We start from the raw sequence: 26,156 nt of genomic DNA, 5'->3' as shown, positions 1-26,156 counted from the left end.
GCAGCAGTCACGGTGCTGCCTGGCATTTTGCACCATCTTGCGTGTCAGGCCATGGCAGGAGCCCTTCCCAGTGTTCACTCATTTGGTCACGGGGACCACGCTGCAAAACAAGGGGCCAGGAGCCCAGCCTGCTTCAGACCTGCCTCTCTCGCAGCATTCATTGGTTTTGATCTCAGGTCATTAAAATCTTTAAAAACAAAGAACAAAACACCTTCTTGAAATTGTGAAAATCGAACAGTTAACCCAAGCCAGTTTATGAAGTAGATGTCCAAAAGTAACACCTCACAGTATGAAACAAGCACATTCATCTGCATATGTAGAATGAATCCCATTTTCTTGTCACTTTCACTTTTCTAACTGAAGTTTCCTTGTAATGAAAAAAAAATTTCTGACAAAAAACTAAATTGAAACAAATGGTTTAATTTGTCAGTTTATATTAAGTTAATTAACTTTCTACCTTTGTGTCTAAAATTCATTATATCAAGTTTGTGAAACGTGTTCTATGCTAAATGTATAATGAGTTCTGTAATATCTTATATTAGGATAATTCATGGTCTGTTTTACGCATCAGACTTTAAATTTTGAAATGAGAGGGGAGAGTTTTTTCCACTTGCTTATATTTGAGTCTTGAAAGCTGTTTGTCTATGAAGTTTATGCATCTAAAGTCTTATGAATATAAAGTCTTTCTTACAGATGGGAAAAAAATAAGCCATGTAACCATTTCACTGTTATTTTCACTGTTGGCAACGTTTTCTCTTTTCTCAAGGAAAGAGTTTTCCTATTTAGATTGATCATATTGATCAGTAGGAGATCCTACTGATGAAAGCAATGAAAAAAAAAAAAATCCTGGGATAGAAAATAGAAAGCAGAAGGGGGTGAAGGTACCCATTCATGTGCTTCATAGGAGGGGTGTCCTTTCCTCAAATCGTCCTTGAAAAAATCCACTGGAGGGCAAAAGACATTCATCAGTTTGGGAGTGAGGGCACGAAAACCTGAAGAAGACCTGGAACTTAAAACTCTTTCTTTATTCCAAGAGCTGATTTTGCTGCAGAAGAATTAGGACTTTCTCTCTGTTCTACTAATAGTGATACAGTTTCTGGTTATCTTTTTTTTTTTTAAATTAGGCAGTAATTTCAATAATGTGTGTTCAGAGTATAATTGAATAGATAATTTACTTGAAAAAAATACACCAAAGTTTTTTCATGTAGTGTTTCAGTTTGACAATAAAAAAAAGTACATTGTGGGATATTTATAGTATTTTTGAATCTATTTTTACCAGTAGACTGGGAGTGATAACTGAATTGGGGCATAGGGGTTAAAAACAGGAAATGTGGTCTATACAGTAGGTAGTGCCTCCAGAGTTTCCAGGGCTGATTCTTACAGTGTTGTCTGAAGAGTGTTATGCATCAAAACAACGTTAGGCTGAGTACCTTGAAATCTGCCTGTGTTTAAAGGAGCCGTCTTTCCAGTTATGACAGGAAATGCTTCATGGAAAAGGTTGCATTCTTGGTATAGGTTAAGATGGCATAGCCGTTGTTTCTGTAATTACAGCACGTTCTTCCTCTCCAACACTTTTCAGACACTCTGTACAGTCAGAGTAAATCTTGTATAACTTTTAGTAAGTTTCCTTCAATTTTTGTATTAAAATTTTATTTTCATGAAAAGTTTTGTCAAATAGCTGTTTAAGAATGTTTTAAAATAGACTCTCATAGCCGAGGAGAAGCGTATATTAGGAATACTATTAATTACAGTAATGAGAGAATCCAAGTTAAGAGAATAAAAAGGCATGAGGAAATAAATTGGAGTATAATTTTGTGTGGCCTTTTGTGTGATAAGTTGGCAGAATCCATGAAAACCGAATAGCTTGAATACCTTTGCACTCAGCAATTCCACCTCTGGGAAGATATCTTATATAAACTGTTGTATTAGAATCCAAGAATCTATGTTCATTGCAGCAGCATTTATGGTGGTAAATTAAAAGGCAACATAAGTGCCCCATAGTAGGCGAATGGTCAAATAGATTATGATACATCCATGCAGGAATACTAAGCAGCCATCAAAAATTATAAGGTAGATACAAACAACCTGTTTGCTCTTCAGTGCATACTGTTTGAGTCAAAGACCTTAACAGACAACTTACCAAAGTAAACATGCAGATGGAAAATAAGCATATGAAAAGATGTTCAACATTCTGTGTCATTAGGGAATTGCAAATTAAAACAACAGGAAGATACCACTGCACACCTATTAGAATGGCCAAAATCCAGACCACTGAGAACACCAAATGCTGGTGAGGATGGGGAGCACCAGGACCTCTCCTTCCTCTCCAACACTTGGAGATGGGACTGGCACTGCCACCATCACTGCTAGTCGGACTGCGGAATCACCCAGCCACTTTGGAAGACAGTTTGGCAGCCTCTTATGAAACTAAACATACTCTTGACCATGTAATCCATGAACGACACTATTTGGCATTTAGCCAAGAGAGTGGAAAAGTTACGTCCACACAAAAACCTGCACACCAATGCTTGTAGCAATCTTATTCATAATTGCCAGAACTTGGAAGCAACCAAGTAATCCTTCAGTAGGTGAATAAATGTGTTATGGTCCCTCCAGAAAATGAATATTACTCAGCACTAAGATGAAATGAGCAAGACATGGAAGGAACCTTAAATGCATATGACTAAGTGAAATCAGATAAACTGAAAAGGCTGCATATTGTGTGATTCCAACTATCTGACATTCTGGAAGAGGAGAAACTACGGAGAGAGTAAAAAGATCAGTAGTTGTCAGGGGTTATTGGGGAAGGAGGGAGCACAGAGGAATTTTAGGGCAGTGAAACTGCTCTGCGTGTGTTCCCGTAATGGTTGGTACCTGTCATTGTATATTTGTCTAGACCAATAGCATGTACACCACCAAGAGTGACTCTAATGTAAACTGTGGAATTTGGGCAATAATGACACGTGTCAGTGTGGGTCTGTCGACTGTAACAAGTGCCCCACTCTGGTGGGGTGTCGACAGTTGGGGAGGCCGTGTGTCTGTGCTCGCGGGCGGCGCGGCATATTTGAAATCTCTGCCCCGTCTGCTCAGTTTTGCTCTGAAACTAAAACTGCTCTAAAAAGTATAGTCAGTTAAAAAATTGTTACAGATTACAGAATGAAATTTAGCAAGATTCAAGAAGAGAATGTGTAACATCTCGTTTTTTAGGAAAAAAATTATATTCATAGGAAAAGATCTGGAAGAACATTCACTAACCGGTCAATAGTGGTTATTCCTAAGAAGGATGAAAGAGGAGTTTATTGGGCTTGTATTATTATGTAATAATAATAAACTGTTCTTTACAGTGAGCATTTAACTACTTAATTTTCCAAATAAAAAATTACGGGTAAAGACTTGGTGAATCCAAGGTGTTCAGTATTTTATTCTTTAATGTGGACCTTCTCGATTGAGGTTTCTCCACATTATTAAGAAGAAGAAGAATCCCGTCTGCCTGTAGAACACTTTTTATTTTGCAAAGCATTTTCCCATAAAGAAAATCAGAAGCTCAGATTAACTGAGTTTCCAGCTAAGATTTAAATCCAGGTCATCCCAGTACACAGCTGAACATTATGTAGCATCAGTTACTGCTGGGCGTTATCCCCAGGAGATCAGCACGAAAGGAACGCTGGCATCCACATGCAAAGGGGATCATTTTTTCATGAACGACACTGAGGATTCTCATCAAGCAAAAGCCCTGTGTTTGTCATGTAAGCTTATTGTTTGCCTGAACAATTGTATTTCACGCATTTGCTTTCTTGCACTGTTTAAAGACTGTGTAAAGTTCTTCTCTCCCATGTGCAAAATGGTCATTTGTCGTATTAAACTTGGGTGTGTCCCTACTAGAGTGCAAGCCCTGTGAGTGGAGGAGCACTGTGTGTGTGTGTGTGTGTGTGTGTGTGTGTGTAGTCACTGCTGTATCCCCAGCCTCTGGAATAGTGTCCTGCATGTAATGATAATGGACCCTCAATAAATATTTTTAATAGTGTGCCAGGTTGCCTGTTCCAAAATCGAGTGACCTTCCTATATGATTAAAAGAGGAAACTGACAAATATACCAAGAAAGAAGGCTGCTCTACTATTCTGATGCGTGAAAACAAGATCTTCACTGTTGGAGAACATGCTGGGTTATACCGGCTGGCTTACAGGAAACAGCCTACAAGTTCTTGCTCAGTGGAGATGAGCCTTGTTTTCTCCATGGGGAATTTCCACACTGGGCTACTAGATTAATTGCTAAGTGGTAGTCTAGGTTGACACTGTGTGGGTGGGGACACTTTTTGTCAAATATCATGACACATTCTAATTTCATATTCAGACAGTGGAGGAGATACATGTTGTAAATGCTTAGAAGCTGTTTCTCATTCCCTCACTTAAATAACATGGAAAGTTGTGGGGGTTTATTGAAGGGGAACCTTTTTAAAAACAATACTTATTACTGCACCATAATAATGTAGCCTTTATTTCTAAGGAGCAAATCAGTTTGCCTTATTTTTCTTGGCACACTGTCCACATTGATGATCCCTTCCCTAATATTGTGTGCACCACAAATTTGGCATTTTATGGCCCACTGTTGTTGGAGCACAAACTAAAACTCAGGTTTCCTTGCACGCTTATGTGGTCACTCTGTCCTAATATATCTGGGCATCTTCCTAATATCCAGCACGTGAGGAGCATTCAGTAAATACCTAATGCATTATTTCAGTATATTGCTGGAAAAATAAAGCATATTTTGGAAAGCAGAGAGATTAAGCCTCAGCAATATTCTATACTACTGTACTTTATTGAAATTATATTTTTCAGATGGATCCTAATACTCAAAAGGACTGTCTTTGTTTTCCAAAATCCTACGAGAAGCGAGAGATTGTATGCTTTCCCAAGTAATACCTTCTTTCCATGTATGCTGAGGCACTTGCTTTTAGTAGATGACTCACATATCTTCTGACTTGAGCACTATAGAATTCTACATATATTGAGGTTTTTCTCTGATGTATTTGTTCCCTCATTCATTCACTTATCAGCTGCATAAGTCTGCAGAACTTAGTAGTGAGCAAGACAGACATGGCCTTTGCCTCCCTTTGTTTGTCACTCATGGATACTTTTGAACACCTTGTGCCATCTATGTGCCAACCTCTGTGGTGGGAGCTGAGGCTGCGATGAGGAGAATGGCAGATGGTCCCCGTGCTGTGGAGTGCACGGTCCAATAGGGGAGACATATGTTAACTGAATGATCGAGTGCACGGTCCAACAGGGGAGACAGATGTTAACTGAGTGATCGGAGTGCACGATCCAATAGGGGAGACATATGTCAACTGAATGATCGAGTACACGGTCCAATAGGGGAGACAGATGTTAACTGAGTGATCGAGTGCACAGTCCAATAGGGGAGACAGTTGTTAACTGAGTGATCGGAGTGCACGATCCAATAGGGGAGACAGATGTTAACTGAATGATCGCACAGATGGCTGCAGAGCTGCCCCAGAGGGACTGGGGACACAGTGCCCGTGAGGACAGCGGTGGGTCCGGGCAGCACCTGGGGGTGCAGAGTGCGGTGGGTCCGGGAAGCACCTGGGGGAGCAGAGTGCGGTGGGGCCGGGCAGCACCTGGGGGTGCAGAGTGCGGTGGGGCCGGGCCATCCTAACACCTCCCATTTGTTGACTACCTGCTGTCTGGGAGATGCCTCCCTAGCCTCTTAAAAACATTCTTCTACTTAATAAATGGAAAAAGCTACAAGTCAGAGCAGTTCAGAAACTTGCCCCCAGGTGACTCCTCAGTAAGTCACATGAGTGTCTGAGGCCCAGTCTAATTCTGTCTGTGTCCCCTGGTCCTCTTCAATCAAGCCATGGCTCAGATGTCACCACAGAAGCAAAGTCTTCCCCAGCCATCGCTGGCACTGAGACATCCTCAACACCAGTGCAAAGTGCGACAAAAGAGTTGAACTGAAATTCTAACTTCCAAGGACTCTGTGAAACCAGCAAAATGAGGAGTCTCGTCAAGGACAGATGTTCTGGTTCCAGCACATCACAGTCGTGTTTCATGTTGTGTCCATGTTTTTTTGTTTTGTTTTGTTTTTGCTGTTGTTGTGTTCCCATATGCAAACTCCACTGTTAGCCATTCCTTGTACCACTGAAAAGATTAATGTACAGTTAGGGTCTGCAGCAGCTAAACGACAGTCAAACGGAAAACAAGCCATTGGAAGTGGTGCTTTCTGGGAGTAAAAGTCTTACTTGGACCCAAGAGCCCATGAGACAGGCCGGGGAGGAAGGCGAGGGTGCAGGCCTGCTGCTTGGCTGGTCTCTCCCTAGGCCAACACCCAGCTGTGGCCGGAGTGAAGAGAGAAAGGAAGCGAAATTCTGAACGAGGAAGACCACAGAGATCTCACCGGTTTCCCAGACACGGACACTGTCTGGTCTCTAGGCCCCTTGCCCTTTCTCCGTTCCTATCCAGTACTATTCTCTAACCATTTAAGGACTTCACAAAATAAAAATAGCAACCAAACATTTAACAAATTATTTTAGATTGGAGTATAAGTTTTTTATGTTTGGTTTTTGTGGGTTCACAGTAGGTGTGTACACTTAGGGGTTACAAGAGAGATTTTGATACAGGCTTGCAAATGTGTAATAATCACATCAGGGTAAATGGGGCAGAGATGATTTTTACAACTTAAAATTCTTTGGTATGACCATCCTGCATGTATTGGCAGGTCAAACTTGTAATAACTAAGCACTTTGGGGTCTCACATATATTGGAGATACATACGTGCTCTACTTGGAGCACCTCTGCCACGTGCCTGGTGGCATCCTCCATGTAGTGGGATCTCAATGAATTTATGTTAGTTGAATGAATGAGAACTTGTAGCCTTTCCCTTAGAATTAACAATTTTAGCCCAATCGGTAATAAAAAAAAGTACTTGCTCCTGTATTTAATTCAGTGATTAGCTTTTTGGAGAGAGACAATCAATGATTTATTTTTATATTAAAGTTTTTGTTACCAAAAATTATAAAACCAGCACAGGCACTGCCTTGGGAGGGTCTGGTAGCAGCTCCGCCTCACGCCCGCCCTTTCCAACGCGTCCAGTCGCTGCCTCGTTGAACCTCACTGGCCTGATGTGTGATTTGACTAGCGGCACCATTTCCTGTCCAGCCCAGGACCACACGTTTTTCCCTTCTCTTTTTACAATATTACCAGTTATCTGTATGAAGCAGTCATTTGGGTTTTTGTGTGCGAGGGGAAAGAAGGCAATTATTTCCTTTTTTTTTTTCATTCAGAAAGATAAAATCTCCTAGAAATACAAAAGTTCTTTCTTGTCCAAGGTTAAGTCTTTGAGCTCCTTATATTATCCATGTGAAACCTGTGGTCAACCCAAGATAGGAAACTTGCTTTTTTCTCTTTTTTTTTTCAAATTTTCTGTACACAAAAATATGGTTCTTTTGGTTCAAAGTGTCCTGTGCCTTTATTCTTCCCATTCGTAGCTTTGTCTTCAGCATTGCAATGAGTAATTTACCTCTTTTACGGGGTGTGTTATTAGCAGTGCTGAGGCTGGTGGGTCCTTGCCAGGAAGTGTTGATGCTGTCGGGTCCGAGTGGGAGTTGAGTTCACAGCAGGCTGTCACTGAGCATGTGACACTGCCTGGCTTCACTCTAAGTATAATTTTCTGCTTTTTAGTCAGCACTCTGGCCCCACTCTTTTCTTTTACATTGAGGAATTTCAGAAGTTAAAACACTGCCCTCGCGTTTCCAGTCATCCTTGCACTGAGCACCTTAGAGCCCAGATCCCGACGCTTGTTCTTGCAGGAGTGTTGGCAGGACCCTGGTTCTCACTGAGGGCAGAGGCTGTGAGTTTTTTTCTGTTCCTCAGAGCATGGAAAATAGAAGCCTACTATTGTGCTTCGATTTTCAGTAAGTACATATGTTACCTGTGTGTCCACATGAGCTGGTCCTCCATGGCTGTGGCTTAGAGAGCCTAGACCTGAGCACGTTGATCTCAGCCCCGGGTGGGGCTGCCCAGAGGGTTTGAGCAGCACAGGCCAGGCCCCGGTGCCCCGACAGCAGGACAGCAGCGGAGCAGTCTGGGCACACCTGGGGGTGCGGGAAGAAAGCTTGCTGGTCTCCAGCACGAGCTCATTTATTTCACTTTCACGTACCTCAGGCCCCTTCCGTTCTCTCCTGCCTCCCAGATAAGACTTCTTACCTTGCAATTATCCTTTTTCTCAGGAAGAATCCGTTAATTTCTGGATTATATTGAATTACTCTTCACTCATCTGTCTCAGCAAAATAGACTTAATAACACCTGAACCTTCATAGACGTTTGTGTGTGTGTGTGTGTATATATATAAATATACATATACAAAATTGGCTTCTCAAAAGAAAAAGTGTGCTTATTTGTATACCATAGTCTGTGAGACAGAATCAAAACCTGATTCTATATTTAGAATAAGCAAATGCCTGTTCAGAAGGTTGGCTGTAGTTCTCGATCTCTATCTCAACTTTCCCAACTAACCGGTAGCGTGGATGAGCCTCTCGAGAATATTTTCCTTCCTGTTGTTACATCCATGCTCTTCCGGTGCAGCATGTTCCCTGCTCTGCAGAGAAGATGTTCTCAGTGTGTGCAGCTCTAGAAGCCATTCTGGAATCTCCCACTCCAAGGGAAAGAAATTGTTTTGGAAACACAATAAAACAGTATTTTGTTTTTATGGGGGTTTTTGCCTGCAAAATGATGATAATGAAATCTCTTAGTGAACCCCGAGAATGCCAGGACCCAGGGTCTGCGTCCCCTTTAATCCTCACTGCAGCCCCCCAAGCGTGGGACAATTATTATTCTCATGTGGTAGATGAGAAAACCGAGGCTCACAGCCTTCTTGCCGAAAGTCACAGCTAGCAGGTGTCGAAACTGGGGTTTGGTCCCCAGTAGTCAGACTTCAGACCCCGCATTCTTAAATTTTGTGTGTGCCTGCTTTTGAGCAAACGGAGGCTCATTCAACCTGCACCTAAAATCTGATATTTTATTTTGTCCAGCCTTTAACTTGCTTTACAGAATCAAATTCAGTGTGGTTTTATAAGAAGTTTTTCCTAAAAGTGATTCCTTAAGATGAAAATGGTCCTTCTGCTCAATAACTTGACTTTTACCTTTGGCAGTAAGATGCTATCATTGATATTTAATGTGCATTTTATAAGCATTGTTAAACACCCTCTGTATTTTGTCTGTTACTGCTTATACTATGTGTGTGTATGTTTTATAGTGTGTGTGTATATATATATACACACATATATATGTTTTACCATACATGTTTTACAGTGTGTGCATATATATGTTTTACAGTATATATAGATACATATCTATATATATTCTGTATGTGAAGAAATTGAAGAACATTCTTAAGTTTTCATTTTGAGGCCAACTGAGTGCCAGTTATAGAGAGCATCAACAGTGACAGAAATGAAAAACAATGCAAGAAAACTTCTCATTTCTTTTTTTTTTTTTTTGGCCTGTATGGAAATACTCCTTTCACCATTTGATTCTCAAAAGGAAATAGATAGTGGTGGCATTACTTTCTGTTTCTCATCAGAAAACTCTAAGGCATGGGGTACAGCCTGCCAGCAAGGGAAGGGAACTTGTGTTATTATTAATGCCTCTTTCTCTCCTTTATTTCAATTTCAGGTGTCAGAAACTATTTAAAAGAAGCACTGGTGAATATAATTGCCGTGCATGCAGAGGTAAGGTATCATTAGATGTTCCTAAGAGATATGGATAACCAAAAATAAAAAAAAAGATGCAAATTTGATAAAATATATGGTGGTCTTTTTTTTCCCTCAGAATGTATCTTGGGTATAAATAAGGTGCAGCTCAGCTCTTACTCGCACTGTCTCTCTCTCTCTCTCTCTCTCTCTCTCTCTCTCTCTCTGTATGTGTGTGTGTGTGTGTGTGTGTGTGTATGTTTACCTGTGAGTCTTTTTCTGAAGTATATTTTCTTTAATAATTACAGCTAAATTCATTAATTTTTGAAAGGTGAAGATAGATTGCAAGAATGTTTATCCTTCAAAGAATAGTAAATCCCTTATCTTGGAAAATGCATTAACTTCTTTTTAGCCAGTGTACAAATAAGCACTGGTATCTGATTCCTGTAGCAGTGGCTGGGAGTCCAGAAAGGCAGACACTGCTTAGAAAGAGGCTCGGGGCAGGCGGACACTGGAACAGATGCGTGGTTTCCTGTCCATGGCTGACGTAGGGTCATGCAGACAGTACTGCTGCTTCTGGGCCATGTGAAAACTTGCACTCACTTGACACGCTTTCATCTTAAGCTTTGTGTTAGCATCCTCGATGAACATCCTGGCTAGGAGGACTCTTCTGAGGAACATTGAAAGAAGAGACCAGAGCTACCACCATGATCTATGACTATCTGTTTTCATTCAGTAATTTCAGGATTTGTTACTCACTGCTTTGCCAACACTTTCAGAAAGGCTGTGGCTCACAGACTAATGGGGGACCAGATAAAGTGGGGCAGATCAAAGAGGCTACCATTCAATTGTTTCCACTGTTGCCTGGGTGCCTCTGAGGCGACAAGCATCCAAGAAGGGTGTTTTTAGGTGTATGCTGCCTGCTGCATCCAAAAGTATGTGAGACCATCAAGGTAAACTGAAAAAACGTGGTTAATTAAGAGTGAAACCCAAATATGACCAGAGAAAACAAAGATAACACTACCTGGTTCCTAAATTTGGCTAGAAGTTCGAAGCACCAAGAGCAGAAAGAAAACTGTAGAATGTTACAATTTTCAGTTCTTAGTGAAAGGGAAACATACAAATTCATCTCTCACCATAGAGTTTTTATATGATTTAACTCAGGCAGGAATTTACCACATAGATCTTTTTATAATGAGCAATATTTTTAATTGTGATCGTATAAAAAACGTAAAAATTCTGTTTTTGTTATGTTAGCATCCTATAAAATTTGAGCCCGAAGTGCAAATGTAGGTGCAGTAGTTGCAAGCATTTCTCTGGTGGGTGGGCAGAACTGTGAAATCCGTGGAAATTGCTGTGATGGTGTTGATTCCTAGTGAGACAGCTTTTATTAATGTCCATTATCAACTGCCATGGGATTATAATGACTGAAAGTAGAATTTCATTCATAATATTTACTATTTGCTACATAATCTTAAATTGCCAAAAATTTCCTTGGACACTCAAGTTATGTGTGGGTTAATCCAAGTATTTAATGCTGGTGGCTCAATCTGAAAAAAGGAAAAGCTTAAAAAGAAAATATGATTTACTTTCATTTATAAATCAGGAGAGTCAGATTTCAGTAAATCTCCAAAGACAGTAACTCTCAGTTTGAAAATATCAAACTTTAAGGTTTGAAAATAGTGTAAGTCAAATAAAAGGAAATACATATTTAGCACAGTATGTGTAAAATTTTGGGGGGTGCCTGTTGTCCAATACAGAACGGGGTACCCCATATGAAATGGTGTTTGTCAGAGTTTAAGGAGAGTCTGACACAGTATTTGTTTAAACTGTGGTAAAATATTGACCCAGTATGTTTTTATTTCTCTAATTTCTTCTTTAGAGATATTTCTTTCTGGTAAAAGGGGCAAGAGGAAAAAGAAATGTTCAAAACAGTTTTTATTTTGTCAACATCAGTAATGCCTTTCAAATTTATATTTGCCAATATTGTATTTTTAAGAGAATTTTTGTTGTTAATTGGTCAATAGAATTTAAATATAAGTCTGTATCTTCCTTTCATTTATAATTTTGGTCTTTTAAAAATGACTTAGAAGTCCTATTGACTTCCTTTTGTTTTGTTTTGAAAGTTACTTTGTTTTTAACAAATTCAAGTCAGAAAGCCCCACAAAGCACCATGTCTTCCTATTTCAAACCAGGTGTTCACTGTTTCCAAAGAGCTGGTCCCTCGGGTGCTCTCCAAGGTGGTCGAAGCCGTTTCTGAAGAGCTCAGCCGACTGATGCAGTGTGTTTCCTCCTTCAGCAGAAATGGAGCTTTACAGGTAACAGAATCATTCAGTTTCATATTGAACTTCTGCTGTTATTTATACCATATAAAATGTCTGTAGTCATCAGTCTTATGATATAAGACAGGCTTCTAATGGATCTATGATTGAAGAAGTCCTTATTCTTTCTTGCATAAGCCATATCCATGAAGCATTGTCTGCAAGTTTCAGAGTTTGTTTCTTTACAGCAGAGCAAGACCTTAAAGACTTCTGCCAAAGTATCTGAATGCAGAATCCTTCAAAAGTTTTGTGATTTTTATTTTTATTTTCCAACTATCTTCATGATACTCAGTTCCGCAGGAAATTTTTAACAACTTGCTTTTAATGAGTCTTTTGAAAGCATTCAGTGCAGTTTGCATAGAAACAACAAATAACTGTCTCTCGTGTTTAAATTACATAATGATAACTGCCATAAACACCAGTTGACTTTGGCATGCACGTAACCAGCTGGTAGCTGCTGAGGCGTGCGTGCAGATGGAAGCGTGCGCTTCTGGCCGCGTGGTAGTGAGTTTCAAAACGCAGTGTCGTTCTTCTTCCAGTCATGGCTAAGGAAGCTCCTATCAAGCCAGCCCTCCACAGATAACAACTGTAAACTTGAATATCAAAAAATAAAAATGTTTTTAATTTTGAACACATCCCTGAAGACACCAGAGAATGACCATTGGTGGGCAGATTCTAGAGGAAATGGCACCTGGGTGAATTTCTTATTTCTTATGGATTTTAACCTAAAGGCAGGTCCAGGAGTGCCTAAAACTCCAATACAAAACGTGCTTTCTGGCTTGAAAAACAGGCTTTGGAGCAGCCACAACTACAGGTAGGTGAGGGGCATCCCAGAGAGGAGTCTCGCCATGTGCGTGGTCAGACTGTGCTCCAGCCAGCCCAGCTGAAGCCGGAAGAACTGAAGGAAGAATTGACTGCTGCCCAAGAGCCAGGAGTTCTTAGTTGGAGTCCAAATAAGTTAATTGCTTTTGCTGAAACAAACAAATAAAAAATCAGCAGTCCTTAGAGATATATTACAGAATCCAGAGTCTCCACAGCGTAACATTGAGTGTCCGGGATCCACATTTAATTGAGTTAAAATTTAATTGAAATGCACAAATAAGCAGGAAAACATGACTCATTCCTAATACAAGAAATGATCACCTGAAGCCAACCTTAAGCTGACCCAGGTATTGGAATTAGCAGGCAAGGATTTTCACACAGCTGCATCAGATGATGTAAAGGAAGCTCTGCTCCTCATGAATCAGTAGGTGGGAAATCTCGGCAGAGAAAAACCCTAAAACAGGAAATAAATGGAATTTCTGGAATGGAAAAACACAGTAGATAAATTTTTTTAAATCTACTAGATGATAATAGTAGAATAATAGAATTTTTAAAAAGTCAGTTAACTTGTAAACCAATAGAAATTATCCAGTGTGGACAATAGAAATAAGGATAATTGGGGAAAAAAATAAGCAGAGCTCCAGGGATCCATGGGACAATTCAAAATATCCAGCATGCATGTAATTAGATTTTCAAAAGCATAAGAATGACCAGTCAGCTACATGGAAGGATGAACAACATCGTTAGTTCGCAGGGAAATGAAAACACAATACAATGCCATGATACGTCCGTCAGGATAAAAATGAAAGACTGACTATACCAAGTGTTGGCGAGAATGTGGTGTTCTGGAGCTCTCACGTCGTTGAGAATGTGATCTAGTGCAGCTACTTTGGGGAAAGCTCTCGCACTTTCTTTTCAAGCTAAGCATACACATACACACCCTGTGACCCAGCTATTCCGATCCCAGTTATTTAAGCAAGAGAACAGAAAACATATTTTCAGTTTCGTATGTGTTGTATAAATAGGTTACAAAACATATTTATAAGAATGTTCACCATGGGTTCAAGACACAAAACATGTTTATAAGAATGTTCACCATGGGTTCAAGATACAAAACATGTTTATAAGAATGTTCACCATGGATTTGAGACGAGCCTGGGCAACGTAGTAAGACCTTGTCTCTCCAAAAAAAAAAAAAAAATTGTTTTAATTATCCAGGTGTGATGCTGTGTGCCTGTGGTCCCAGTTGCTTGGGAGGCTAAGGTGGGAGGCTTGCTTGACCCTAGGAAGTCAAGGCTGTAGTGAACTGTGATCGTGCTACTGCACTCCAGACTGGGCGACAGAGTGACACCCTTTCTCAAAAAAATAAAATAACTAAGAATGTTCGTAGTCATTTTATCATAATCAAAAACTGAAAACAATCCAGACGTCCATCAGTACAGTAAATACACTGTAATATATTCATACAATCAAATACTATTCTACATTAAAGAGAACAAATTACTGACACAATGCAGTGAATCCCAGAAGCATTACGCCAAATGAAGGAATCCTTACACAGACACATGCGTATACTGTATAGTTTTCATTTACATGAAGTTCTGGAACAGATAAAACTAACTGTGATGAAGAACTCAGAACAGTGGCTTCCTCTGGGTGGTGGGGGTTCCTAGGGTGGGGCCTTAGGGATTGTCACAGGGTGCTGGTTATTCTGATCTGGGTTTCCATCACACAGGTGTCTACATCAGTCAAAACTCATCAAATGCCACACTTTGAGATTTGTCCATTGTGTAGTATGTACATTCTAACTACTAAAAAAAAAAAAAAAAAAAACCTGGTGCAGAGAGTCCACTGCAGTTAGTGGCATGCGCCCTGAGGTGGATCAGAGCTGTAGGACTGAGTGGTGGATGGAGGCTGTGTGGTCATGTGAGGCTGTGTTATTGGGAGAGCCTGTGAGTAAACAGGCGTTCACTGTAAAGTTCTTTCCAAGTCTCTATATATTTGAAATTTGTTCAAAATAAAATATATATTTGGGAAAAAAGAAGAGCAGAGAGCACTTGTTAATTTGGTTAGGGGAAACAATCTGTTACAAAAGCTTCTGCTGTATTTCCATTTGCCGCCAGTTTTCTCTGAAAATTGATTTATCAGATCTTTGATATTATAGTTTAAGTTGAAAGGTCGTGGTTATTATAATAGTTCCCACAGGGGATCAGTAGTGTAAATTGTGTAATACTACAAATGAATTAACAGGCAGCTGCAGTGGCTACCGGGGACCTTGCAGTCTTGGAATTTTAACAGGCATCTGCCCTCTCTACACATTACCTCTGTTACCCGCTTATCTGATGGCTAAACCACTCTCAAAACCAGCAGGGAGAGGTTGGGAAGTGATCTCAGAATTAGCTGGAAAATTTTTTCACATACACATGTCCAGAAACTGCTGGCCACCAAACTGTTCCAGCCTCCAGTTTTTGAGACCTCCTTGGGCCTGTACAGACGTGTATTTTGAAAAAGGTCGTTAGTCTAAACTCCCCACTTCACTCTCCCACTGCGAATGACTTTGAGAGCTTCCTTCCTTGGGGCCATAACTCTAAGAGGGATAGCAGGTTAACCTTGGATAGGCAATTACCTAAAGCACCAAACTCCAGAACTGTCCTGAGAGCTCGGTGAAGAGGGGAGTGATGGTTGGTGATTTTGGCAGATCTTTTAGCATGATGTTTTCTGAATTACGATTTTGTAGGTATTATATAGCTAACCACAGTTTTTATAATTGGCATAACTTATAGGTTAATTAAAACACTCTATGACCTTGATTGAATAAAATTTCTACCAGAAGATTGGTTTTGTAGTAATTTAATCTTTCTCCTAAAATAGTCAGCTGAAAGTTCTACCTTTTTTCCTGGTAGGTCTGTTTTTACCTATACTAGAATATAAACAAAATAGAGACAGAAATTTTCATACTTTCTAGCATTTGTAACTTTCTAGTTATATGCTGTTTTTCAGGCTCCTAAGGGACTGAAAAAATGAAACCAAACAATTGCCTTCCAAACAGAAAAAGGTCACTGAATATCCTGTGTCATACATGTCTGCTTTGATCTAGATGGCTTACAGAATTTCTAATAAACTGTAAAGAGCTGGCTGTGTCTTTTGTCATTGTTTTCTGTTTCGTCCACTCCTTGAGAATAAGGGATATTTCTTTTAAATGTTCTCCTGTGTGTCCCACTCACTGTGGGCACCTACTTCAGAAAATCCACTTATCATCATCAGTGGGTCTGCGGGAGCTCCCAGGAAACCTGACTTGTCTGTCAGATCACACTTCTTCATGCTCGAATACAAGTGAAATCTTGTTAACTTTTTTCTTGAAATTTTTATGAAATATTTCATAGAGCATACGATCTGTCTGCAATAGAAAAAGAATATACAATTCAGTGATTTTTAGTGTATTCGAAGAGCTGTCCAGTCATCACCATAATCAATTTCAGAATATTTCATCCCAAAAGAAACCCCTGACCCATTAACAGAAAGTCTAATCATTTGCCTCCCACACCCCTTGTCCGTACAGACAGTTGGCTTTCTATCTCTGTGATTTGTCTACTCTGAAAATTTCATCTAAATGGAAGCATACAAATACGACCCTTTGTGACTGGCTTCTTTCATGTAGCATAATGTTTCAAGGTTCATCCATGTTGTAACATGTGCCAGTGCTTCACTCCTTTTTACATATGAGTAATATTCCACTTTAAATATGCCACATTTTATGTATCCATTCATCAGTTCATGGGCGTTTGTTTTTTTCCCACTTTTGATTAATACGCAGAATGCTTCTGTGAACACTCCTGTACAAGTTCTCGTGTGGACATCTGTTTTCATGTCTTGTGGATGCATACCAAGGAGCAGAATTGCTAGGTCGTATGGTTACTCTATAATTAATCTTCTGAGGAGCTGCCAGACTGTTCTGCAAAGTGGCAGCACATTCCTACCAGCAATTTTTGAGGGTTCCAATTTCTCTACATCCTCACCAGTATTTGTTATTGTCTCTCTCATTGATTATAGCCATCCTAGTGGGTGTGAAGTGATGCCTCATTCTGTGGGGTTGTCTTTTCACATTCTGGATGGTGTCTTTGTAGCACTGGATTTTTAATTTTGATGAAGTCCACTTTATCTGTTTTTTTGTTGTTGTTTATACTTTCAGCATGATTTCTAAGAAGGGTTTCCTAGCCTAAGGTCACAAAGATTTACGCTGGGTTTCTTCTGATAGTTTCATAATTTTATCTCTTACATTTAGATCTGTGATCCATGTTGAGTTAATGTTTGTGTTAAGGAAAGGATTCAGCTTCATTCTTCTAAGCATGTGGATATCCAGTTGCCCTAGCACCATTTGTTGAAGAGGCTGTTCTTCCCCCCCTGAGTGGTCTTGGCACCCCTGTTGAATAGCAGTTGATCATGAATATAAGGGTATACAGTATATAAATATATGTTAGCTTTGTAGTATGTTTGAAGTCAGAAAGTGTGAGGCCTCTAAATGTGTTACTCTTTTTTAAGATTGCTTTGGCTGTTCTGAGTGCCTTGCATTTCCTTATGAATTTTAGAATCAGCTTGCCAATTTCCATTAAGGAAAAAAATAAAAGCAGCTGTGATTTTAATAGAGATTGCATTGAATCCGTAGAGCATAGTTTAGTTTTTGAGATGAAGGCAGTGTGCCTGGAAGGGCACAGGTGTCAGGAAGCCAAGCCACATCCTTACCTCTGTGGGGCTCAGGCCCTTTCAGGGCAGTGTTCCTCTTGCAAGACTAAAAGAAAAATTGGTGGTTAGAGGGTAAATACAGATGGCTGGAAAATCACGACAGTTTGTGCTTTTCATACTGAGATATCTAGTTCCCTGCCCTCATACAGTCATCCTTGACTACAAGTTAATTTTCAGTCAACGAATATTTTGTGGTAGCAGATTTCTTCGGACTGTTTTAGAAACTCTGTGACTGGCAGTCACCGCGGTGGTATTACGCCAAGCCCTGTCCTGCGACGAGCAGGCCGGAGACCCCTCACCTCAGTACTTGTTTATATTTGATAATATAAATTTTCCTGTTGTCACTTTGTCTTTTTCTCATTTTCAGGCAAGACTTGAAATCTGTGCTTTGAGGGACACTGTGGCTGTTTACCTGACACCCGAAAGCAAGTAAGTTGCAGTGTTCTTTAGTTCTGAGTGCTCTGTTAAAAATACAGATTGTCTTACTGGTGAATTCTATCCTCTGTAAAGATGACTGATCAGAGCACATGCTCATCAATTTGTGATGTGATCAAGTTTATGTCAAGGCCACTTCTTTGTAACACAATGTAAAGGAAAGGGGTTTAATATATTTTGTTTTTCATTTACTACTGACAAATAAATCTTAGTCTTAAAAATAATACAGCAGAGTGTGACATACTTCCTAAAGCAAAAGAGGATAAGAACTGAGTCTTAGTCTATTCATAGCAGACTCTGAAGGGCAGCTCGAGTGCTGTAAATATCAGTATGAGGAAGCCTTGTGGTTTCTCTGCAAAATTTTGTAGTGGAAATTTGATGATAATTTTTAGCTGTTTTGAATGAAAGTCAGGATTTCCTACCATTGAAATTTCAGTAGGTGAAGTGAAACAGAACTACTGTTTGCCTGTGCGAGGTTGTTTACTACACGGGCAGCATTACCTAGGAAATACTGGGTGATACGTTGATGTCCCCGAGAGGCCAAGTAGTATGCAAATGGAATGTTTGAGGACACTGTAATATGCTTACTCACTCATTTCCAGCATCTGATAACATGGCTTGCTGTCATTCTCAATGTCAGCTTTGCGACTGAAAAGACTTTTTCCATTTTTTCCTAACACATGAAGTTAGCCTTTCATTCCCGTCGTCACAGCTCACCAGAAGCCATTTTTAGCGGGCCTCCATGTTCATTGTTTAGCCACACCTTTTCCCAGCCATCGTTTGTCTGCACAACATGCTAACAGGATGGAAAGCACCCAGCCCGTGTTGGATGTGTGCGCACTTCATGTAAATGCCTACTCTTTCTTCCTGCTGACTTAGTTTTACAGAGTATAAGGTACTCATCTGTAGAGGAAGATTAAAATATTCTAGGCAAGCTTTTGAGGGGATTAAATGAGAAAATGTGCCAAGTCACTTTTTAATTTTCAGTACCCTGCCAATAACGGGTGGTACAGTGTTTATCATTATTGTCGTACTGTCAAAACAATTCCATCACTTTTCTTTCAATTAATCAAAAAGAGGTTCGTAAGAAACAAGCTGATGGTGGAGGTAGAGGCAGTGGTTTCCACAGCAGGAAAGAGCCCGCTGAATGTGGGGAGGGACCTGAGTGCACCCAGCCGCCCGTCCCAGCCCCCACCACGTCCTCCCGGGAGCAGCTGGAGATGCCCAGCACCAGGTTTTATGACTCTGTTGGAACTTTTCAGTCTTCCTCTCTGTTGCTGTGACACTTGCCCCGATTTGAGGAATACTGCTCAAAAACGCACTTCCTGGTAGATTGAGGAGGATGTTTTTACAATATAGAAGTAATGACTCCCTAAAGTCAAGAATAATTACATTTATTTCTTCACCTTAACCAATCATAAAAGAAGAGGTAAAAGTTAAGAACTGTTCCTTTGTGAATGGTACAAGTTATTCCCAAACAGTCTCCCCTATGATGCTTTTCATTTGGTTTGATAATTTTTCTAATACTTTCTCCTTGTAAAAGCTAAACATCCCAAAGTTGTCTTTTTAAAAATTCTTTCCTTTTACCTTCTTCGTGTAAGGAAATCATGTTGAATTTTTAAAGCATCTATATAACTCTCCATTTTTCAACAAGTTTTAAGTAGGCTGTATTTAAGTATTACAAGACATTGGCTGCAGATCAGGCCCCGTGCGTGCCAAATACTGTAAACACCCCGCTGTGTGTCATCTTTCGTTTCTTAGTTTCTTTCCTTTCTTCCCAGTTACTCCATCTGCAGTTGTTTGTTTTGAAAAGACTCCTTTTAAATTAAACATGTTCACATTAAGCTCTCCTCTGTCACCAGCGCATCCTCTAAAAGAAGATCTGTTTTTCCTTTAGCTTTTCAAGTTGCGTTTCATTTCCTACTTGAGCTTTTCTGACCCTGCTGCTACAAAGCCTCCACCTGGTAGCTGCACCTTCACTTTTACTTTTACTTTTTCTATTGTTTTTCACTTTTACTTTTTCTCGTATTTCCTTGCTTCACTGGCTTTTATTGGCTTCTCAATAATTAAGGGATGCTTAAGAATTTGTCAGCAGTTCTCCTATGCAAGGCTTCAACTTCAGTGTGGCTGTTTGTGTTCCAGGTCAAGTTTTAAGCAGGCCTTGGAAGCCCTGCCCCAGCTCTCCAGTGGAGCAGATAAAAAGTAAGTCCTGTGTGCTGTTCTCAGGAGCCAGTTGCATGTGTTCAGCAAGGTTTTGTTACCTAAAGTACCTTTTAAAAAGGAATAATAATGATTTGGATTCTAGGAAGAGCAGAATCCAAATAAGAATCCGAATAAGAGCCGTTAGTAGGTCCATCTCGTCACTGTAACTTGCATGTCTTCTGAGTGACAGAATAAGGTAAGACCTTTCTTCTGGGTTGAGGATAATTTAGAAGTTGGCTCTCGTTTCAAGTGACTGGTACAGAAAATATCTTAAGAAAGCTCACTATGACTTATTCAGTAAACTGTATTAGTAGCATACATCCTTAAGAAGTAATGGAAGAAAGAAGACCGCATAGTAAAATGCAGGAGTCAGTGATTTTTTTATCTTTGAGTAATTCAGTAGTGTTCATTTTGTGTTCTATAAAATATAAAATGTTATGAAAGAGTAGATGTGCACATATGGCATAATAAAGTTTTATATATACGTATATATTTCGTTAGACCACACTGATGATCTCAACCTGACTTCAAACTTTACTACTCATAGAACAGGAAACAGACCTAAGAGAAAAATCTAGGCCAGGTAAATTTCACAAATATCGAGGCTCCCCCGCACTGAGGCAGCAGAAACTCTGCAGTAACTCCTTTACCACGCCCTCCGCACATGGCTGCCGGGTTCATGGACAGTCGTGTGTGGTGCACTGACTGTGAAATGCTGGCACCATGAACGCAGAGCAGACTCAGTGCAGGGCAGAGAGAGCACATGGGCTGGGCGATGGGGGGAAGCTGTCACATGGCACTGACGCACAGAGCGGGCAGCAGACCAGCCCTTCCACCCTGCAGTCCCCGCATCGCCCCTGCTGTGCGCGTCCCACGTGGGCACATGGCAGCCGTGCGGACAGTGCCTGCACAGTCAGCCCTTTCTTCCTTTTTCCTGCTGCTGCTTTCTCTCACTAACTTCCAGCCTCTATTTGAATTGGTTCCAAACCCTGTTCATTTCTTTAAAATAAATATGATAAAAGATTAAAACAATCACTGTTTGTTTCATATGTGGAACAGGGCTCAAAAGGTAGTGTGTTCGAGAGTCAAGAACAACACACCCTGAAGTAGCCCCGGTCAGGACTGCATTTTAGGTTTGCTGTGGGAATAGTATTCTAATACCGAGCATTGTTAAACCGTGAAATGGTCTCTTGACCTCAGTACTGTTAAACCCACTTCTTGGTTGCTTCATCCAAACCAGGAAAACTCTAAGATCCTTTCTAGCTTTAAAATTAGATGACTAGGGCCAGGCTTGGTGGCTCATGCCTGTAATCCCAGCACTTTGGGAGTCCAAGGTGGGCGGATCACAACTTCAGGAAATCAAGACCATTCTGGCCAACATGGTAAAACCCCGTCTCTACTAAAAATAGGAAAATTAGCCAGGCGTGGTGGCGTGCACCTGTAATTTCAGCTAACTCAGGAGACTGGGGCGGGAGAATAGCTTGAACCCAGGAGGTGGAGGTTGCAGTGAGCCGAGATCGTGCCACTGCACTCCAGCCTAGGTGACAAGGGCAAAACTCCATCTCAAAAAAAAGAAAAAGAAAAAGAAATTAGATGACTATATCAGATCAGTTGGGGAAACAGATTGAGATATCAGGTAGCAAAGCGATTTGCCTAGTGGAATTAGCCCTAACCCTGCTTGCCCTGGTGATTAACCCACTGCTTTCGCTCGCCACTCACCACTAGCTGTTAAAGACAAAATGCAAAATGAGAGGAAGGGAAAGTCACCAGTGGCTGCTGGGGGATGGGGTTAGGGAAGAGGCTGACTGGAGTGGCAGCAGGGGAGAGGGTGCAGCGGTGCCCCGTGCTGTGGCCTGCTACACTCCGGTATGGGTTTGCCAATGTTCATAGAACCATTTAACAAAAAGTGAATTTGAAGGTGTGTAAATTATTTTAGAGTTGAATTTCTAAAAGGAATAGGCCCAAGCATCAGTCTGTTTTAGGGAGGAATCTAATTAATCTTGGGAGGGGATAGGAAGGAGATGTTTCTATACAAACATAAATACATATATCAGTATATCTTATTTGACCAACTTCTTTGATTGATGTGTTTCTTTTGCTGAGTTAAGGATCCACAGGTAGAACTTTCCAGCTGCCTTCTCAACACAGCAAGCATAGGCAGAGCCAGGCAGCTGGCTCCCCTGGTGTTTTCTTGTGTTGCTAGGCCACCCCATCTGTCAGGCTGTAAAACAAGTGTCTCCTTCCTCCAGGTTACTGGAAGAGCTCCTGAACAAGTTCAAGAGTAGCATGCACTTGCAGCTCACCTGTTTCCAAGCAACTTCTTCAACCATGATGAAAACATAAATACCTGCCAAATAAAGGAAGTCCAGGAAAATAACAAGTAATAAGACTGTTCACTTTCTAAGTACCCTAAAGGTATTTGCTGTATTAAACATTGGGTTTGCCATCTCTCTCTTTTTTCCTTCCTCTGATTTCGAAAATTGTTGGTATACATTTCAACTAAAATGACCTCATTTGAAATGCCCAAGAAGTATTTGTTTTGCCATTCTTACTAGATCAGATCCTGTATGACTTTAAAATACGTTTTAAAATATGCTTTGCATCTCAGCAGAAGGTTGAGTGCAGCAGGAAGAGCTGCTTCTGGAGGGAATGTTCTGGAATGGCATGGTACATATTGAAGCATTTCTCAGTGTCCCATTCACGAAAGTGCAGGCAGCTCCCGCGACACATGGAGAGACTGACTGATAAGAGGAGATTTGGAAAGTTCTATGTAGACATCTTTGGAGCTCTTACTGTCCTAACCTGTGCAGCTGTGCTTAAAACCCTTATTTCATATAAATGGCCTTAAGTTTTCTAATTCAAGCAGATTTTTGGAAAAATTTGTGGTCTCCATTAAAATAAATATTACAACTGGGGTAGATTATTTGTGGTCCAGGTGTCTGTGATTTAACTTGGCATTTCGCTATCTGATTTTTATTTTTCACAGGACTAAACACTAGCTTTTTTCATTCTCACTCACTCTTAATTGATGTGTGTCACTTCATGTCCACGTGTTGCAGTCCCTGAGGCCCTGTGTATTGTCTGTGATGGGGTGTGAGTGCTGGTCACTGGGTTACACTCACAGGTGCTGGCGGGGCAGCCGCAGACTTCAGGGTCCCCTAAAGGAAAGGCCAGGCTCCCCGTGGACGGCCGACTCCCTGCCCACCGTTGCCCCCTCCTTCAGCAGGTGACTTTCTCTCTGCCATCTCTTACCCGGCAAAGGATCTTGCTCAGTAGCTGGAAGAATGCTGCTCTCACACAGTCTCTTCTCGGAAACTTCAGGATGCTCCTTGGTCACCAGGCAGTGGGAGCTGTAGACCAGCCACGTGCACTTGCTCCACGTTCACTGCTGACTGGTTTTACTAGAACAGGTTCAGGTCACCGTGACTCCTCTCTCAGTCAGCCGCCCGCCCAACGTCATCACACCATTGCATCTGAAAACTGAGGAATTCGCTACTTGTAGTCGGCTTGTCTGGGTTTTCAAAATTGTCTAAGGTTATTTTGAAGTCTCCTTTTTTAAATGCTAAAATTAATGTCCTCATTAATGCAAGTAATTTTAGAGCACAGTGTAGCCATGTACAGTTTCCATTATTTAAAATGAATGTGTTGGTTCATTTGGTGTATGGGGAAATCATAGTAACTGGAAATAAAAGTTCGATCTTTTACAAATGTGCTTGATAAAGCTGTTAAGAAACACACAGAATATTGTCTTTCCTAAGTCTGTTAACTGTTGTATATAACTCAACTATGAGCTAAATTTAAAAACTGCGACCATGAATGTTTGTGTTGTTTTAAATATCTAGTGCAGCACATTCAGCCAATAAAGAATCTGCCTTTAATCTAAGTTGTAATTTACTTGACGTTTTTCTCCAAGTGTCTTTACTTCAACATTTTCATTTGCTGTATAACCTTTTATATTTCTACTGTTAACACTCGAAATACTTACATTCTGGTTAACCCTGTATTGGCAGACACGTTGTCAGAAACCGTTTGTCAGGTCCTGCTCATTCTGTTTGCGGGGACTTACCACGTGTGAGGCACACCATGAAGTGTCTTGTTTAATCCTCACAACAGCCTTGTGACACGTGGGCTAGGTTACTGCCATGTCCGTTTAGCAGAGGAAGGAATCGGGGCTCAGAGAGAGGTTGGTGACTTCTCTAAGACTGCAAGGAGGATAAGTGGCAGGACTCATGTTCACTCTCTGGCTCCATATGTCCTTGACTTCACCGCTGCTCAGCAGTTCCTTCCAGCGGGACGTGCTTTCTGACATCCATCCACCTGGGTCACAGCTCAGAGAAAGTTCATCAATTCCAGAGGCTAATAAACATTAGCAACAAGGGAACCGGTAGTGCTTTTATGGCTCCAAGTGGAAGGTAAAGGCATAAAAACCCCATACCCAAATGAGGGAGTTCAAGGACTACTATTCCAACAAGTCAGGGGGGACTTCTTGGAAGAAAGGGGGATTTCAAGAGCTACTTGAGTTACAGGACACTGGTTTAGTGGGTAAGAGGAGATGGATGAATATGAAATAAGTTAGATGAAAGCTGAGAGATAAACCAGGCCCTGGAGCAAGTTAACGAGGCAGCTGAGAAAACAAATGAGGGAGTTCAGTGTACTTTAATGCTCTGGTGGCATTTCGTTTTTAGCACATCCGTGTTCTTTGTGGGCCGGCATGGCTTCATGTGAGTTAGCTAAGTTGGCCTCACTTGAAATGGTAAAGAGCTATTAGAAATAATTGTTTTTACTAAGACTTTCTATATCAATGTACCATGAAAGTGGCATGTTCTAGAAATGATTTGGGCATTGCAAAACAAGCATCATTGCCTTAGGCCCAGCACTCTGACTCATTCTCCTGTCTCTGTCATCTTTGCGTATAGATTTTTTTAAAGGGAAGAAATAGAAAAGATTATATTTTTATTCTGGATTTGGTACAAGGTGGTGGTGTGTTTTTCTGTTTTGATCACATGCTATGGGATATTCTGCTATTAGTTGCATAAGAGTGTTGTGTAATATGTTTTCAGAAAAGTTACAAATTTTAACTAGTTTTTACATCAAGATTAGGTTTCTGAAATAAAGTCAAATATATTTTATGTAATCATAAAATAATTATGCATACACTGAACTTGCATACATTTTTGTCACTAAACATGTATCTGTTCTGTTGTAAAGATTTTCGTATAGATTTGTGAACTGCTCTGAAAGGTATATTTAATGTATCACACCTCAATTAGAGCAGCAGCTGTAATTATTTTAGCTTCGCCGTAAACACAGGTGGATGTCACTGTACACAGGGCCATTGTGTTTTTTGTGTGCTGATCTCATCTCATTTCTGCTTCCCCACAGGAGGATTGATTGCACTGAGGTTTAGTCCATCTATGACTGGAAAGCCTTTTGTACCTGCCCAGGTTAGAAATACATAACAATAAACATCTTATGGACAAGACCTGGGTCTTTGGGTAACTTGTTTGCAGTTTGGCTAATGAAAGGCAATGGGATATCAGAGTGTCTTTCTCCTGTCTAGGCACATAAAATCCTAGACAAACTGGGCACTTAAGCTTGTCTTGTGCCTTCAACAGTGTTTTACCATGACTGGAACCCATTGGTTTTATTCTTGTGGTCATTGTTGATATTTTCATGGTTGTTATCATTATTATCTCTTCACATGTTTAAAAAAAGATTCTTTTACCACCTTCCCACAAACCCTCTAGCCAGACACAAATCCCTGAGAACCAAGACCACTGCCCAAATTCTAACCGTCCAAGAAGGCCCCAGAAGAACTCATCACAGAGTAAGAGGAAAACCTGGAAAGAATGGGGTCATGAGGTCACAGAAATCAAGGGAACAGCAAGTATTATAATAAGAATAAAGAGGTTTTCAGCAAGGTCAAATAG

General features: G+C 40.6%; 1 protein-coding gene across 2 annotated transcripts in view; it reads left to right on the top strand.

The window, feature by feature from the left end:
• The window catches only part of EXOC2 (exocyst complex component 2), a 203,884-nt gene extending 179,764 nt beyond the window's left edge, over positions 1–24,120 (top strand). For both annotated transcript variants that reach the window (XM_025383676.1, XM_025383677.1), the window contains 5 exons: positions 9,690–9,745; positions 11,902–12,024; positions 17,957–18,018; positions 20,167–20,226; positions 22,476–24,120. In XM_025383676.1, the coding sequence (XP_025239461.1) occupies positions 9,690–9,745; positions 11,902–12,024; positions 17,957–18,018; positions 20,167–20,226; positions 22,476–22,569 (395 nt within the window). In that variant the 3' untranslated portion in view covers positions 22,570–24,120. The remainder of the gene's footprint in view (positions 1–9,689; positions 9,746–11,901; positions 12,025–17,956; positions 18,019–20,166; positions 20,227–22,475) is intronic.
• The last annotated feature ends 2,036 nt before the right edge of the window (positions 24,121–26,156 follow it).

The sequence above is a fragment of the Theropithecus gelada genome, chromosome 4, assembly GCF_003255815.1.
Source record: "Theropithecus gelada isolate Dixy chromosome 4, Tgel_1.0, whole genome shotgun sequence".
Classification (NCBI taxonomy): domain Eukaryota; kingdom Metazoa; phylum Chordata; class Mammalia; order Primates; family Cercopithecidae; genus Theropithecus; species Theropithecus gelada.
The sequence above is the reverse complement of the archived record's forward strand: the minus strand, read 5'-3'. Positions and strand labels throughout refer to the sequence as shown.